This window comes from Palaemon carinicauda, chromosome 2 (assembly GCF_036898095.1).
Source record: "Palaemon carinicauda isolate YSFRI2023 chromosome 2, ASM3689809v2, whole genome shotgun sequence".
Classification (NCBI taxonomy): Eukaryota; Metazoa; Arthropoda; class Malacostraca; order Decapoda; family Palaemonidae; genus Palaemon; species Palaemon carinicauda.
This window is the reverse complement of record NC_090726.1, coordinates 51657116-51674188: the sequence shown is the minus strand read 5'-3', so window position 1 is coordinate 51674188 and position 17073 is coordinate 51657116. Positions and strand designations below refer to the sequence as shown.

Below are 17073 nucleotides of genomic sequence, written 5' to 3'. Positions count from 1 at the left end.
ATCTTGACGAGAAACGTCCGATACCAAAGAGGGAACGTCTGTACGTTGGTTAAAGCCTCTCGTCCCCTTAAGTCCTACGACATTACTTCTCCCTGGTGCAGGGGAGCCTGAAAGAGGTCTCGGACTAGGGGAGCGACAAGCACGAACAAACGAACCCTCCGCAACACAGAACATGTTTTTTTTTGCACTTCACTGATATCGTATTTTTCAATAATTTCACATTAGGCATGAATAAAACTGATTTCTACCTGAAGCACGCAATTCTCCCTTACATCAAAAGGTTATAATTGCGAAATGAGTCGTATAATGTAAGCACATTAGTACAAAATGAAACACACATGCAAAAATCAGTAAACATATATATCGAATAAAACGGAAATATATAAAGTTAAAAAGGATCAGTGACTGGGGAGGAGACTAAACACTAGTTCACTAAAGACTACGTTTTCAATCTCTCACCGTACAGTGCCTTGGGACGAGAATAAAAACTAAAAACGTTTTATCCTCTCTCCCCGTACAGAGACTTGGGACGAGAGTAAAAAAAACTGAATCGAAAACAACGTTACTCGCTCCCAAACTCCTTGTACAAAGACTTGGGACGAGAATAAAGATCGGATCGTTCTCTCTTTCTCTCTCCCTCTCCGTCTCTCTCTCTCTCTCTCTCTCTCTTGTCACACACAAGAGAATTGCCCACTCACCCTTCGTCAATAAACAGGTTATTTGACCAAAGGAAAAAACTGAAAGGACTAAGAAATTGAAAATTAACAAGTTCCTTTAAATTAGTATCTAAAACACTTCAGTTTGAAAGAAGAATGAACAAAACGTCAAAATCGATTTACTCTTTCTGCAAAGTGAAACCGTGATTCTCTCTTTCTCTATCGTAACGATAGAGCGCAAACTGCGTAGCATAAATAAACCAAACGTTAGTTCATCTTTGAAAAAAAACAGCACGAAGACTATTCAAAGAATATATTTCTTAAAATATTTTCTAAAAAATATTCATTTCATAACTCTTACAGAGCAATTGATTTAAACTTAACAAAAATAAAAGTTGAATGGGCTCAACGTTGTTTAACTTCGTTTTCCAAGTTAGGACCGCCTACAAGGAATAGGTAACGGCCGCATATAAACAAAACATAAAATTTATCTTGATGTTTAGTATAATTGGAAAGCTAATCGAAGAGGCCTAATAAAGGCGGGTGAGATATAAAATATATAGAGGAAAATCTATAAATATCAACAATAATTTATAACGTGATAAAATAATTACTAAAAGCCTTAAACACACTTCCGTACACTGAGGGAAGGGTCGGCCATCTTTACTCAATGGAAAAACCAGAGATAAAAAAAACAGCAAGGGCAAAACACTTTTCCTCTCCTTTCAAAAGCATTTCTTTTGAAGATAGTATTGAATAATCCAACACGGCGAAAGCAATAAAACCAAAACCAAGTACTTCACCAATTCGGTAGAAAACTCGAGGTCATAAAGCGAGTGGAACCAACTTGTCGACAAGACCGACAGAGAAGAACTGAAGCTGTTTACAAGTATATGAGGTATCTGGCCGATAGTCGGCGCTGGTGGGCACACCCGCAACCTTCATGGCGATCGCTCGTGAGTTTTTGGAATCTGTCGAGCCGTCGGAGACGTCAGCTATTATATATTCACCGGCTAAGTTTAATATTTAAAATTTACATATTTAAGAGGAACTCCATAATAACGCAGGACTCCACAAAATTGGCCGGTGTACACTATCAAAGCCTTTTTATAGTCCATAAATGCCATCAAAAGTGGATTTCTATATTCTATACATTGTTGTACAATATTTCTTACAAATTAAAATTTGGTCAGTACAGCTTCTACCTTTTCTAAATCCTGTTTGTTCATCTCTCAGCTTTTCATCAGTCTTTCTTTCTAGTCTATTTAGAATAAGCATACGATATATTTTCATGACAAATGACATAAGTGTGATGCCTCTGCAATTATTGGAATCAGTCAGGTCTCCTTTTTTTGCCATTTACACCGACACTCCTAGCTCCCAATCATCAGGATTTGCCTCTTCACCACACGTTCTATAAAGTAATCTTGTAAGTGTTCTGGGGGTCACTTCATTTTCGGCCAATATCATCTCTGCAGTTATTCAATCATATCCAGGGGCTTTCCATCTCCTGTTTTTTTTTTTTTCTTTAATGATAGCTTTGACATCAAACACTGAATTCATTCATTTGCAAATGTTTCTCAGCATTCATCTTCTAGAAGCTTAGTTGTATTAAACCTAGGGATTCTCTCCACATTTCTGTTGGGTGCTTTCAGCCTTAATTTCAATGTGGCATTGAAGAGCTTGTGATCAGTACCAAGATCTGTACCTCTATAGCTTCTTAACTTTCTCAGAGTCCTCTTCCTTTCTTTATTAATGGCTATGTGATCTATTTGATTTTTGTAATTACCACATGGTGAAGTCCATGTATATTTGTGGATCCCCTTGTCCTGAAAAAGAGTATCTCCAATGACAAGATTGTTTGTTGAACAAAAACTTATAAAAAAAATAGTCCGTTTTCATCTGTAACTTTGCCAAGACCCACAATACCCATTACAGTCTTTATACAGTACTTTCATTATTCCTTCCAACTTCATATGTCTCTCTGGCCATTACATTCTGCAGTTCTTCATAGTATTCATCTTTCCTTTCTTCAGGGGAATCATTTTTTGGTGCATAGCAAACTATAAAACTCATATTGCACTACTGTAGTTTGATTTAAACTTTACCAATAACAATGTCATTTACAGCTTTCCATTCAGCCTTTTCTGCTCTTGGTGTCATCATCATTCCTACCCTTTCTCTTCCAATTCCATTTTTTCTTTCTGAATAGATATAAATATTGCCTTGGTCTAATATTTTCCTACCAATCCCCTTACAACATGTTTCACTTAGGGCCATGATATCCAAACTATATTTCATAAATTCACTCTCCACTTGCTGTAACTTCCCAATCTGATTCATGGTTCTAACATTCCGATTACCATTTCTCAATTTTTCTTTAGTATTCATAAGCCAGGAGATTTTTAGCACCCGGCTATGCCTGGTACTGGGGCCATTCTGTCATTTCTTTTTTCATAGACTGACTAAATCCATAGAGGATTCATTGGCTAGATTCATCCAAGGATAGCCAGTTTCTTGAAGTGTGCAGTGCCTATCTAACTATGGCAAGTGACCCCTGCCGGTCCACACTTAATCCAGTAAGATCATCTACCAGCATCAGGAGTAAAAGCTGAAAAGATAGCTTGTTATATCACCTTAAACCCAATCCATCACCCTGCTGCTAATGATTTAATCAAGATTTAGGGCAGGGATTTCCTCCACGCCCAAAGTTTTTGTTACTTTGATTATATAACCATTGGCGAACATGGATTGCTAAGATATACCCCCTAGCACAGTAATATACTGCCTAGCACAGTACTATGTATAGTACAGTATTCTACTACTATTTTCATTTTGAATATATGTATTATATAATCTTATAAATATAATTTTGTTTAGTTTCTTTTTTCGCTATTTTCCTTTTTTATTGTGCGACATAGAAATGGATGTAGAATGGCGTAATGTGGGTTTTATTTTTGCATTTGATATTTAAGGAAGAGCCAAGTAAAGTTGGAACTGACATGGGTCACTTTTCCACCTTCTTATATAAAGCGTTGATTTACTAGCTTTACTTTTTTGGGAGGCCATGGCTAAAATTAAGAAAGATTGTTAAAATTAAAAAAAGATAACTTCAATGCATATACACAAGAGAACACTTGTAAACAGCTAACTACTGTACTGTACTTACATAGGCGGTTGGCCTTCTAAGGGTAACAAGTGGGAAGCTGTTGTAAATTTTTACTTTAATCATAAAGTACTGTAATTAATGAAATATTTTAGCGTACTTTCATTTCATCAAAACAGCGTAATGTGGATTTTATTTTTGTATTCAATATTTAAGGATGAGTGACGTAAAACTAGAACTGATGTAAGTTAAACCAACCAACATAAAGGAGGGTATTACTGTATCGGGTAGATATACTGTATGTATATATATATATATATATATATATATGTATATATATGTATATGTATATGTATATGTATATGTATATGTATATATATATATATATATATATATATATATATATATATATATATATATATATAATGTTTGTGTAGTTAATAAGCATATGAAGTAATCAAACAGATAATATAAATTCTTTTCTCCTCTACTCCTGTACTTCACCAAACATAGCTCAGGTGATCAATATACTGTATATGAATGCTAAACAAAAAGGTCATATATGTAATACTGTTGGAAAAACACCCCTATCCAAAACAAGCAAAGGAAGTTACAGTACCTGAGTATTTTGGTAAAATAATGGCTATACAGTACTGTACATACATAGTGTGATTGCCTAAAAGGTGAGTTTGCATTGCTACAAGAGCACTTTACCATCTTCCAGCATAAGGATAGATAATATACCTGTACAATATTTAGTACCTAAAACTACTCATCATTAAGAATGACACACAGAAGACTACTTGAATCAATCAGGAAAATCCTAACTGACTGTAGCCCAAAATTAAGATCAGGTACAACAGTGAGTTAAAGCTTTTAAGAGCGCTCAATCTTCACCCCAATAACTCGCCATATCCTGTCAGACTTTGACATAGCAAAGTTAGAGGAGGGATTAAATAAAAGAAGGGGTAAAGATAGATTTCAATAATTCAAGGCCAAAGTTGCCTGCAATTATCTACGATGCATTTTTTTTCATATATTATAATTCCTAGTTTCACACCTTTTCAGGTGTGAAACATGTGAGTTACATGGTTGGCATCAAGAATGTGGAAGGAAAATAACGGCACCTCAAATTACCTGAAAATCGAGTCAAGACTTTATATAAATAAAGGAATTTTTTTACTAATTAACAAAAGCTATTTGAACAAAAGATGGCAGAAATAACTCTAGAAAGGACATGAGGCATTGAGAAAAATGCATACTACAGTATACACATAGAGGAATTATTGAACTAAATAACAAAAGCTTGGGAAGTACAAGATGGCAGAAATAACTCTATAGAGGACTTGAGGCAATGATAAAAATATATACTACAGTATACACAGTATATCATACCTCATCCATGTAATCAAATTTACTTTGATACATGTGTATTACTGTACATATGATGAAGCATTATGAATCACTCAAAGGAGAACATAAACAATGCACATAAGTGAAATGAAGTGCTAGAAAACCAACTAAAAAACAATTACCAGTTGACCAAAAAATGGTAGCAGGGAAAAAAAAAGGTGATTGTACAAGAAATGGTCAAATTGACTCGTAAAACTCAGAAATGTAAAGGAGTGAACGCTGTAAAGAAAACCACGAAATCATTGAATATGTCAGAAAATAAGATATGCAATAGATTGCCAATAATAGTATCTCCCCATGATAAAAAAAAGACCGAAGAATTAGTAATGAAATTACATTACAACTGTTGGTAACTTCCAAGATCGAATCATATTTAGTTCAAATTGGCATTTCCTTTTTATACAGTATATGGATGGTCTAAATTTCTATTGCTGCTATAAAACAACTAGACAAAACACAATTTGCATTTTTTAAGGAAACCTAAACTATTGGTGACTCACATGGCTATCAATTCTTTACTGGAGGAAAATTATAAATTTCCAAACTAAAGAAAAAGAAATCTTTATAATTTAGTCTAATTATTCTATCAAATATCAGCCTTTCCAGATAACTTTTCATCTTTCAGATTGTTTAATACTGTACATTGTTGACTAAACCAGCCACAATAATGAAACATTTCAAAGTACATTTTTATCAAAATTAATTTGCTGACATTTTCATGAGGGCACACCAAAAAAAAATGGTTAAAATGTGAACAGACTAAACTGAGGAACTCACGTGATAGGGGGAGAAAGAGTTACTGGAGTAAGCAACAGATCAACACCTCGAGACCAGACATTTGTGAAATCCTGACATATGAGTCTGCGTACCTAGAAAAAATCCTATTATTAGGTAAAATTATCTATATTCATCAAAATATGAATGCAATAAAAGATAACTAAAAAGATTTTTTAAACATTACTTTCAGCAATACAGTAACAGATTACACAAAATATTTTTAGAATATTATTCTAGTATAGTACAGTTGGAAGTTTGGGGTTACAGTAATATTACTGCATCATATTTCTGGACCTTCACAATACAGTTAGAATTTAATTGGTATTCAATATCAAATACCCTTGATGCCATAAATATAATTTAACCATAGAAAATGCAGTATAGTACAATAATTACACAATTTTAGAAATTCTTACTGCGTTTAAACAGAAGCGTAAATTTCTATCATACTGTGTAAACAATGATGACTTATACGTCATCTGTTATATGAATTTGAATCAGTATATGCAGCATACTGTAAAAGTTTACTTGACCAGCAAAATCAGAGGAAGTATATGACAAGGAATCGCTACACAACTCTACAACACCCATCAATATATCTGCCACTTTGCCAATGGAAACTGTTTGCTACTTATGAGAGAATAGATCTAAGAAGCTGCAGTAATCTCATTTCCCCATGGTCAGCACTTCATGCCAACGAGAAAGCAGTGAAGCTTATCCTTCACCTATAATTAGGAGAAGTAGACATAGTATGGCCTATGGCCATGACCTAGGTAGTTACTGTATTTGTATTCTTATCACTAGCGGTGGATGACACATCAGTGCAACTTCAACATCACATGTTGTACAATTTCTATGGAGTGGCTCTAAACCTTCCACTCCTTTGTACACCAACACATCTAATACTTTAGAGGGACAACCCATAGGTGTGGTATGCAACATCAATATGATCCAGAATCAGCAGTGGCATTGTAGAACATGACAGACCTCCAGATACCTAAACTGAGTGTAAAGAAAGAAAAGTGCCTATTCTTACATGAGTTGATGACCAAAAATAAGCAGTAAAGAAACCATTCCAAGCTGCATGTTTATAAAATGCCCTGTTAAAGGATTCTTGGTCTCTGAATGAACAGCCTCCAAAGTATCTGGATCAGCAATCTCCCAGCACCTAGGGTCAATAACACCAAGGGGTTCGGGTCATTAGTTTCAAAGTGCTCGAGGTAATCAGTCAACAAAGTTCACGATCATCAACCTCAGACTCAAGTTTAGGCTCATTCAGCTCTAAATGGGATACTCAACTCTGATACAAAGCTATATGGACCACAAAGGTGGAAATTCAGGGGTTTCTGCAGGCATGAGAGGATGTGACAGATGAAGAAACAAAGATACTGCTAAACCTGCAAGTTCCTATGTATGAGATACAGTAATACAAAAAAGCAATGATGGTTTAGTCCATAACTTCGAACTTGGTGCTGCCATCTTCTCTTCCCAGGGGACAAAAGTTCCAATCCATTAAAGAGAGGTTTCTCAACAAACTTGATCACAGTCACATATGCATCTTAAGTTATCTTTCTATGGATTTGTTTATATTTAATCTCTGAGACTACTAGTGATTCATTGATTTCCTATTGCACCTATTCAACAGTATCCTTTTCTGTAGGCTTGCTCAGGACATTAATGGCTAGGCCACTTCAAACAATCTACAGAATGTTCTTGTAATTGCTTGTCCTCATGTCCCTAACAATACGAGTTCATTTTCGTCATCCTCTTTGAGCTTGGGCAATGCCACAACGCTTGGATAGACACTTAAATTTTATAATTCAATCCAAAACTGCACTTCCACCGTTGCAATGATGACCTCTTGATAGCATTTCAAGCATGAGCAGACATGTAAATGTAAACTTTGCTTTGATTCTGAAATTTCACTGAAAGTATGGCAGAGTTAGGGGGGAAATTTAATAACTTTTATGCAAAGATATATGGTAGATACTGATACATGAATTTCAGGATGACCTCTTTCTTCATAGGCATCAAGTTTGCGACTCGGCATAAATTTCACTTATTTCCGAGGTTGGTGAAAGATAAAATGGATATCATTTGAGTATTATAGAAGTTGCAGATCTCTTTTATCTTTCTCTCTTAGATGTAAGGCACTAGCTATTGAGTCTCATGAAAGGCAGAAATCTGTGTAACTGGAGTAAAAAAGATACTATAATGAATCTTTAGTACCATGCACAGTATGACACACAAGAAACACTGAAAGTTACTCCCTACTATTCAGGATTAGGTCTCTTTAAACTGTAACTAATTGCATTGGCTCAGCTTTGAGTTCCAGCTTCATCAATTGCTACCACTAGCAAAAAAAATGATGAATAAAGTTGAAACTTGTAATTATATACTAACATATTTCAATAAATTTAAAGGAACCTATAGATATGGGAAGTATTTTAGAGAAGCATTTTTATTCTACCAACTATTAGAATTGTTTATTATAACATTTATTATTCAAATTAAGTCCGTTCTAAGCTACAATGAAAATGTTCATGAAGATTCATGGGTATTACAAGGTTATGCTTCTGAGGTTAAAATTTTGTTTTTAATTTTGTTGAAAGATCATGCTTCAAAAACATGCATCAAAATTCATTTTTGGTAAGGGTCATAGAATAAATTCTAAGTTTTTTACTCAACTTACAGTCTATTAAACAAAATTAATCTCATGCACAGTCAGTACCTTTAATGCTTGATGAAAATATTTTTTCTTATTTTTTTCCAATAAGAAATAATTGCCAGCTAATATTCGACTTTTGACGACATCATTCAAGCCTGCTGATCTAGACAACGCATAAAGAGCTTCCATAGATGTTGTATTATCAGCTCTATAACCATATTCAACTCCTGTGTATCTTGTAAAGTTTGATGCCACTTCACATGGGTTTAAGACAGAATAGCAGATGATGGAATACTTTGTGTGTGGAAGCGATACTTCACGAACCTGAAGAAAACGAGTGTTTAAATAATGAGGTGCCCTCTCAGAAGAAATAAGTTTATATTATTGGAAATAGTCATTACATTCTTGATAATGATAATGTATGACATAAAAGCATTTCATATCACTAACTTATGAAATAAATAATTGATAACAATGGGAAACCATGATTATTGTCAAACACTAATCAAAACTTCCAAGTTAATTAGTGTCAAAGAGCAAGACACCATAAATGTTTCTATTAAATTGCACGACATTTTATTAACTCTTATGTTCATGAATGCCCTATAAATATATCATGCTCACCATTGTTCTAAAATGGACCCTCAGGACAAGGGGATGAACTGAGAGGAAACATTTCAATGACTTTTGATATTATTTTCACAAGGAAAATGTCAGATGCTTTAAAAATAGACTTTCAGAGACAAAAATAACTTTACAGTATATGAACAGATAAAGTGAGAACTGATAGAGAAGTACATGTACAGTCAAATATAAGTGAGACTACTGTATAGTAAAATAAATAAGCAAATAAATATAAATTAATGAAAACATCCACAAACATAGAAACATATGGACATCAGAGAGAAATGATGAGAAAATTCAAGCAAAGAGATACAGCACTTTAAGGGCATAAACAGGAGTTATTAAATTTATAATTATCTACCACTATAACACTGATCAGAAAATATGAATAGTATGCAGTGTTTAGATCTGTTGTTTTTCAATATACTGTACACTTTGTTAAATTCTAGTCCTTTATTTAACTTCCCACTGTTTTATGCAGGTTTTCTGTGCCAGTTAATGATCTTTGATTTCTAATTAGTACAAATAGAATGTTCATTAAAGACATCTTTAACTGAACAATTAAACAATATAAGATTTTATGGTTTTTAGCCTAATCTGCAACAAGAGAAACAAGACCACATTATGCAATGAGAATTGCAAAAGTATTACTGCACAAAAAAGTAAATTACATTACATTATATTAGTAACTGATGAAATAAAATGTCACTCACTTGTGCGCCATTATTCTCAAGCATATCTGCTACTTTTGTCCAGGCTTCAATTACTGCAGGATCCATATTGGGTCTATGATATTCTACTGGAATACCAACAACCAAGCCATCAACACGAGGCTTCTTCGGCAGCCGGAGATCTCGAAGGTTACTTTCAACACTGGTGGAGTCCTTTGGTAAACAATACAGCATTACATACATGGAAATTCCATCCACAAATGGCCTAATGAAGTTCAAGGAGAAATATTTTTATAGCTATTATAAATGAAATTTTCTCATAAAAAAACACTCTTAACTCATTAAATCCCAGACACATCAATTTTTTTTTAAAGAAAACAAGGAAGACTGGCAGCCATGTGGTTCACACCTTAAAGAAATTCGAGACATTCTGTACTAAAATCTAAGATTGTCTTGACTCGTCATCATATCTTACTCATTTAACTATCAACTTTTTATTTACTGTATGATTTTCTCTCTTTCACTTAGCAATGATGCTGAAATTTACAAATAGAAATCTGAGTTTCTTTTTGTCACCATATGAAAGAGGGTTTTCACAACCATTTTGGAGAGTTTACAAGATTTACTTTGGAATACTCATTTTCTTTTTTGCTGCTTCCATTTTCCAATGTTAAATTTTTCCAGTATTGTAGGTGGTAGGGTAATTTTTTAAATGTTTTAGGCTATTAGCTGTTGGTAAATTATTAACAAAAAGCTGTTAGCTAGCTACTTAATTAAGTTCATGTAAGTAGCCAGGGACAGTGACATTGCCCTATCAAGCAGGACAGTGCCCTAGAGACTGACCATATATACATATGATCAGCCCCCAAGCCCCCTCTCCACCCAAGCTAGGACCAAGGAGGGCCAAGCAATGGCTGCTGATCACTCATCATATAGACCTATAGGCTCCCCCAAACCCCCCATCCTTAGCTCACAAGGATGGTGAGGTTGCAGCGACTAAAGGAAGTAATGAGTTTGAGCAGGCTCGAACCCCACTCTGGCAATCATTAGGCAAGGACGTTACCACCCGGCCACCACAACCCTTAGTAAATCCACCTATACTTTCCCTTTTTTATTACTAAACCTAATCTACAGGTTCCAATTTTCTCTCATATTATTCAAATAGGTTCTGGTAACAGGTTGTTTCCTCGTGCAGTGGTGATATATGTCATCAATGCCCTGACTCCTGGGAATGTGTTATGTAAGGAATGTACTGACTTACTGACTTTCTTTGCCAGCCCTATTCTATATGGGATAAAACTATAAGGACAAATTTGTTTAGATTATCAACAACTTTTAACCCTCTCACTATGAGGCATCGGATACCCCCTCAGTGGCTACATACGAGATTTGTCACCATCGGATATGCCCACTTATTCTATGATGACCTATTTATTCCTACCCATCATACACTACTAACACTCGTCCTTTAATTGTGGATATCATTTCAGCGCAAGCTGGAATTGATCGTTTAAGTTTGATAACGAGCGGTTATCCAACTGCCTAGAATGACGGGCTAGGAGCTCTGTCCCCTTTCCAGCTGGAGATTCCTCACTTTTATTTCAGCTGTTTTCTAGTACAGATTTACAGACAGCTCCTGTAAAACTTAGTAATTTTCTTTCTCTTATGCAGGAAGTGAATGATTGTTAGTAATGGAGTGGAAGCAAGAAGTTTGTGTTTGCTGGGGGTAAGGAGGATGTTACAACTGGTTTATGGCGACTGTTGATCCTCACACCCTGTTCCTCTTGTAGGGGCATGACTGTTAGCAGTCATCCCCATGTTCTAAGTGTAGGGTATGGCTTTCAGTGAAGTGGCAGGTGTATGCCCTGAAGGAGAAAAGTGAGCAAAGCGTTCATTGGGGTCGGACTGGGCAATGCCCAAGAAGAATCTGGGAAAGTCTTTCACTGCTTCTGTCTCCTCAGGAGGTGCTTCTGCTGCTGCCACAACTGTGCATACATCCATAGATCGGTCCCTTGGGAGTACGCTGCAGAGTCAGAAAGACTCTGATTTACATTGGCTAACTTTTTAGGTTTCATTGGTGCGTGAGGAACCCCTAGTATTCATTGCTCCCCTCTAGAGGCTGAAGACTGCATCTGTGACTGAGCGGACTACTGATGATGATTTTGACCCAAAAAAGGCTTGGACTTCCTTAAGTCTTTCAGGTATAATAAGCCCTCCATGACTTTGTTGAGGGCATTGGTAACTAAAGCTACCTCAAGTAGTATCTCCTGTGCATTCATTTTACTCTTAAGTATCCCCTATGATGTCAGTGGTGAAGGGTGTGGTGGTATTCCCAGTGTCAGGGACTCGGGTGGTTCCCTTGGATAAGAAGGGTAAATCTGGTAAGGGAGCCCAAGCCCGGCAGGTAAGATGCTGGAGTCGGGAGCTGTGACCCAAGTTGCCTGTAAAGCTAAGGGTAAGGACAATAAAGGTGTTGCCCATGTCCCCGGAGTTACCCGATCCCTGATCGGGTGGTAGTGATTCCCACCCCTTCCGCTATATCTGTTGCCCCAACCATTGGTCCAGGGTGTCTGGAGCCCATTCTTACTCCCTCATTGTCAATGGTTGCGCCTTTGACCCCGCTCTTTGTGGGGTCGCAGGGCCTGGTGAGTGTGCCTCCCCCTCCCCCTGGGACAGCGTACCCTAGTCTTGTGACTCTTGTTAGAGCAACCCATGTGGTTTCTCCTCTTGGGGGAGCTTTGTCGTTAATGGTTGCTCAGACCTTGACCACTCTCTATGCTGAGTCATGAGCAAGAGCCAGGAAGAGGAAGAAGTGTGTATGCTGTTCTATCTCATCCTCCGATTCTTCTTCTTAGACGACTAATAAGAAGAAGAGTAGTAGTAGTCACAAGGATGGATAGGGTACGTTTTGGCGCAGCCGTGTTGGTGCGGCCGTTTAGGCACAACCGTTTGGGCGCCAGCCCATCTGGCGACGGCCGTTTTGGCGCTAAAACATTTGTTTTATTTGAAAATCTTACTTCATAATCTATAAATTTGTCTGTATGGATGGACAAAATTACAATATATCAGTTATATATTGAAAGATGTTATGAACATTTAGAAAGAGAAAAATTAACTCTCTCTCGTTTAACTGTTTGCTCATTGCTTTTTATTCCTGCCAACAAAGCCTTGCTCATAATTACCAAATGGAATAAATAAATGGTTTCTAGTTTTTTAGTGTGTTTTTACACTTGTATGAGTCTGCTTTTACTATTCAATGAAAGTTTTAAAGTTTTGAATGATTATGAATTTATCAACAAATTATTTTTACCCTTCAATACAATATTTAGTTTTGAATGATTATGAATTTATCAACAAATTATTTTTATTTTTCAATAAAAGTTTTAAAGTTTTGAATAATTATGAATTTATCAATAAATTATTTTTACTTTTCAATAAAAGTTTTAGTTTTGAATGATTATGAATTTATCAACAAATGATTTTTACTTCAATAAAAGTTTTAGTTTTGAATCATTATGAATTTATCAACAAATGATTTTTACTTCAATAAAAGTTTTAGTTTTGAATCATTATGAATTTATCAACAAATCATTACTTTTCAATGAAAGTTTTAGTTTTGAATGATTATGAATTTATCAACAAATTATTTTTACTTCTCAATAAAAGTTTTAAAGTTTTTTAATGATTATGAATTTATCAAAAAAATTTAGGCGCTGTTTTGCTATGCGATCTCAGAAATTATTTTTTTGCTTTGGTATGTGATCTCAATATTTCTAATAGGTAAAAAAATAAGAATAATAGAAAATCAAATGGTTCTTGCTTCACCGTGACCTCTCTTTGCTCGCGAAAAAATAAAAACATCAAGCTCCGTATGTACTGGCAAGCAGTAATGTTGAGCTGCGCACGCTAACATCAATGACTGATTATTATTTCTTAGATAATTATTCTTAGTATATACTTTTTCCTCTCTACGCTCCTCCCACCCCCCCCCCCCCCTTTTTTTTTTTGGCGGCTACCCCCAAATTGGGGGAAGTGCCTTGGTATATAGATAGATAGGGGTATATATTTTTTTAGAAAATCTAATAGTTTTTGTTTTGCCGTGAAGTGAAGTGAGATCGCTACTATCAGGAGAGATCACATACCAAAGCAAAAGCACGACTGAGATTGCATACCAAAACAGCACCAATTTTTACTTTTAAATAAAAATTTAAGTTTTGAATTACTGTATTATGAATTTATCGACAAATTATTTTTACTTTTCAATAAAAGTTTTAAAGTTTTGAATGATTATGAATATATGATTATGAATTTATCAACAAATTATTTCTACTTTTAAAGTTTTGAATAAATCTATAAACAAATTTTTCCTAATGTATTACTGGCGCCCAAATGGCCCTGCCCAACTGTCAGGTGGCACCCAAATGGTCGCGCCCACGAACGACTGCGCCCAATAGTCCCACTCCGACAAGGATAGGGCTACCTGTGACACCACCTCTCTTTCGAGGTGGTAGACGACACCCGAGTGGCAGTCCCGCTTACCGCAGTAATTGGCTGGGACAGAAGTGCATGACTTTGTACACTTTTTGTTCTAAGGTTGATGGAAGAGTTTTGGCAACCTCCATCACCCTTCCTCCCAGGACACTGGATGTCTGCTTCTTCCTCTACCAGTAAGTTGTCTCTCAGGTTCACAGAGAGGACGGTACCATTCGAGGTTGTACTCAAGCACATGTACGCTTTGGTAGCCCAAAATTGTGGAGAGGAAGGCTTTATTCCCCATGCCTTGAAGCACGGGGCCGTAGTTGCCCCCTCACTCAACCAGAGTATGGGAAGTACCTAGTACTCCTACCGCTTCTGCTGGGTCCTGTGCCAGGAGTACTCCCGTTGCTAATGGCCTACCCAAGCCTTCGCCAGGCCCCTAATTACATTCCATTCTTGGCTCTCTTTTGGATGAAACGGTCAAATGCGAGGGGGAAGCTGTGTGTCCAGAGCATGCTGCCTCACCCTCGGCCATGGTGGGGGGATGAGGTGCTCGGGAACAGGATGTATTGAGGACCCCAGACTGAGGTCTGGAGCCCTCTGAGGCACACTAGCCTAAGTCAGAGGGTTCCTTCGTGAAAGTCCTTAAACTCATTCATGAGTGCAATGACCTGGGGGAGGGTACCATAGTACAGTACCGCCTTTGGAGAGGAATTTGGTCATTGATCGTCACTTTGGTGAGTCTCAAAGATTGAAGCCTTTGTTGGAGTTGCCCAGGTCGGATCTACAGAGTACTGTAGTGTACTTAGCCCTGGACCGTGTGGCTGATTAAATCTGTGGGTCTGAGAATTCACTTCATTTCAGCAGGTCAAGCAAGATCCTACCACCCCCATTCTCTAGGCAGCAGAGGCTCTACAAGTTGGAGAATGCTATATCTGCACTTCTGCAAGTTGACTTGTCAGTGTGTGTTCTCGTTGGAGAGACTCAAGGCGAGAAGCACGTCCTCCTCGGCCTCTGAGTTAGTGGCCATGGAGGGTTTAGCTTTGGCCTCTCCCTACGATGCTTCCTGGCTCAATCAGTGGTCAGCACCAGTCACATACTTAGCAAATTCGACGAGGTTGTTGACCATGAAGGCTTTGGAGAAGTACAAGTCTTGAGCTGTTGGGTGGGAAGGCATTCACCTTCCTCGCCCATCAGGCAGCAAACCTTTGGGCTCCTTGGGATATAATGGTATCTTGTTTCTCAGAACAAGTTACCCCAGAGGTGGTGTTGAATTTGAGGAACTTGTCAGTGCGGGGTGCCTAGTTCTCCTCCCAGAGAGCCGTTTGCAGGTGGTGGTGGAAACATGGAAGACTACTTCACAGGACTCTTTGATTTACCTCACTGTCTCTTTCAAGGACCCCAGCCCTTTGAAGAGCAGCAAAACTTTCTGGTGCAGCAGACTGTAGGGTCAGGATCATAGTATGGGTCCTTCACCTGCTCCAAGACCCTGACCTGCATCTCCTGCACCCTCTGCCTGAAGAATGCCTGTGCACGACCAGCCTTTTCGAGCACCCAACCCGCTCCTTTTAGGAATGGTAGTTCTGGTTGGAAAAAAGGAGGGAGAGGGAAATGTTAATGTCAGTGTTCCCCTTCTCCCACTACCGAGTAAGGGGTTCCTTGTCTCGCCATTGGGCATCTTGGCAGAGACACTGGGCCAAGTTTTGGGTGGTGAGTGTCCTTTTGGCAGTTACTTGCTACCCTTCCAGAACCACCAGCCCCCTCTATCTCTAGCTCTGATCAAGTTCCCGTTGAACTACCAACATCCATGGAAACTCTGGCCTTGTGAGTAGAAAGAGATGCTGGAGAAGAACATGTTTTAAGTCGTTCAGAACGAGTCTCAGGGCTTCTAAGGTCGACTCTTCTTGGTAAAGAAGGCGACTGGGGATTGAGGACCAGTAACTGATCTATCTGCTCTGAGCAGGTTTGTTTGTCAAATGAAGTTCAAGATGGAATTAGTACAGTCTATAATGTCTTTAGTTGGGGAGGGAGACCTCATGCCTTCAAAATACTTAAAGGAGGCATACTCTCAAGTGCCTGTTCATCAGTCCTCTAGAAAGTACAGTACCTTCGTTTCTCTCTCCACGGTACAATGTACCAATTCAAACTGTGTTTCAGACTGTAGATACGGCTCGCCAGATGTTCACCTTGGTACCCCATTGGGGCCTCTCATGAGGGATAGGTCTGCTGCTGTCTCGACAATTTGTTAATCTTGGCTTCTTCGGAGAGGCAGTTGCTTCAGGATCAAAATTGTATTCTGGCATTTTGCCATGATCTGGGGCTTGTGGTAAACTGCGAGAAATCGAACTTATCCGCAAGCAAAGGTTGAAGTAACTGGGCGTGCAGCGAGTGTGTCTCATAGAGACGATCTTGCGAGCAGGCTCAGGGAGGTTGCATGACCATTTCTGTTGAAGACAGAAGTTCCATCTCAGTGCAGGCAATGCCTTCTTTGTCACCCTTCCTCGTTGGAGAAGCTTGTCCCTTACCGGTGCCTCCACCTCTAGAAAACTCTTTAATAGTGTCCTTCCAGTTCCAGAGGGAAAAAAGGTTTGGGGCGATCTGACCTTGTAGTTCGACAAGAAGAACGTCACCAGGGGAATCCTGCTAGAGAGTACTCCAGCATGCTTCTGTTCTTGGATGTAT

The 17073-nt window shown here is 37.7% G+C and overlaps 2 protein-coding genes across 3 annotated transcripts in view; one reads left to right on the top strand and one right to left on the bottom strand.

Moving 5' to 3' along the window:
* Positions 1-17073, top strand: part of LOC137624975 (ATP synthase subunit s, mitochondrial) — a 339973-nt gene that overhangs the window by 37797 nt on the left and 285103 nt on the right. The window lies entirely within an intron of this gene.
* The window catches only part of LOC137624956 (glutamyl-tRNA(Gln) amidotransferase subunit A, mitochondrial-like), a 57128-nt gene continuing 45982 nt past the window's right edge, over positions 5928-17073 (bottom strand). For both annotated transcript variants that reach the window (XM_068355894.1, XM_068355902.1), the window contains exons 6-8: positions 9958-10128; positions 8684-8944; positions 5928-6044 (exon numbers count right to left, since the gene is read on the bottom strand). In XM_068355894.1, coding sequence (XP_068211995.1) covers positions 5949-6044; positions 8684-8944; positions 9958-10128 — 528 coding nt within the window. In that variant the 3' untranslated portion in view covers positions 5928-5948. The remainder of the gene's footprint in view (positions 6045-8683; positions 8945-9957; positions 10129-17073) is intronic.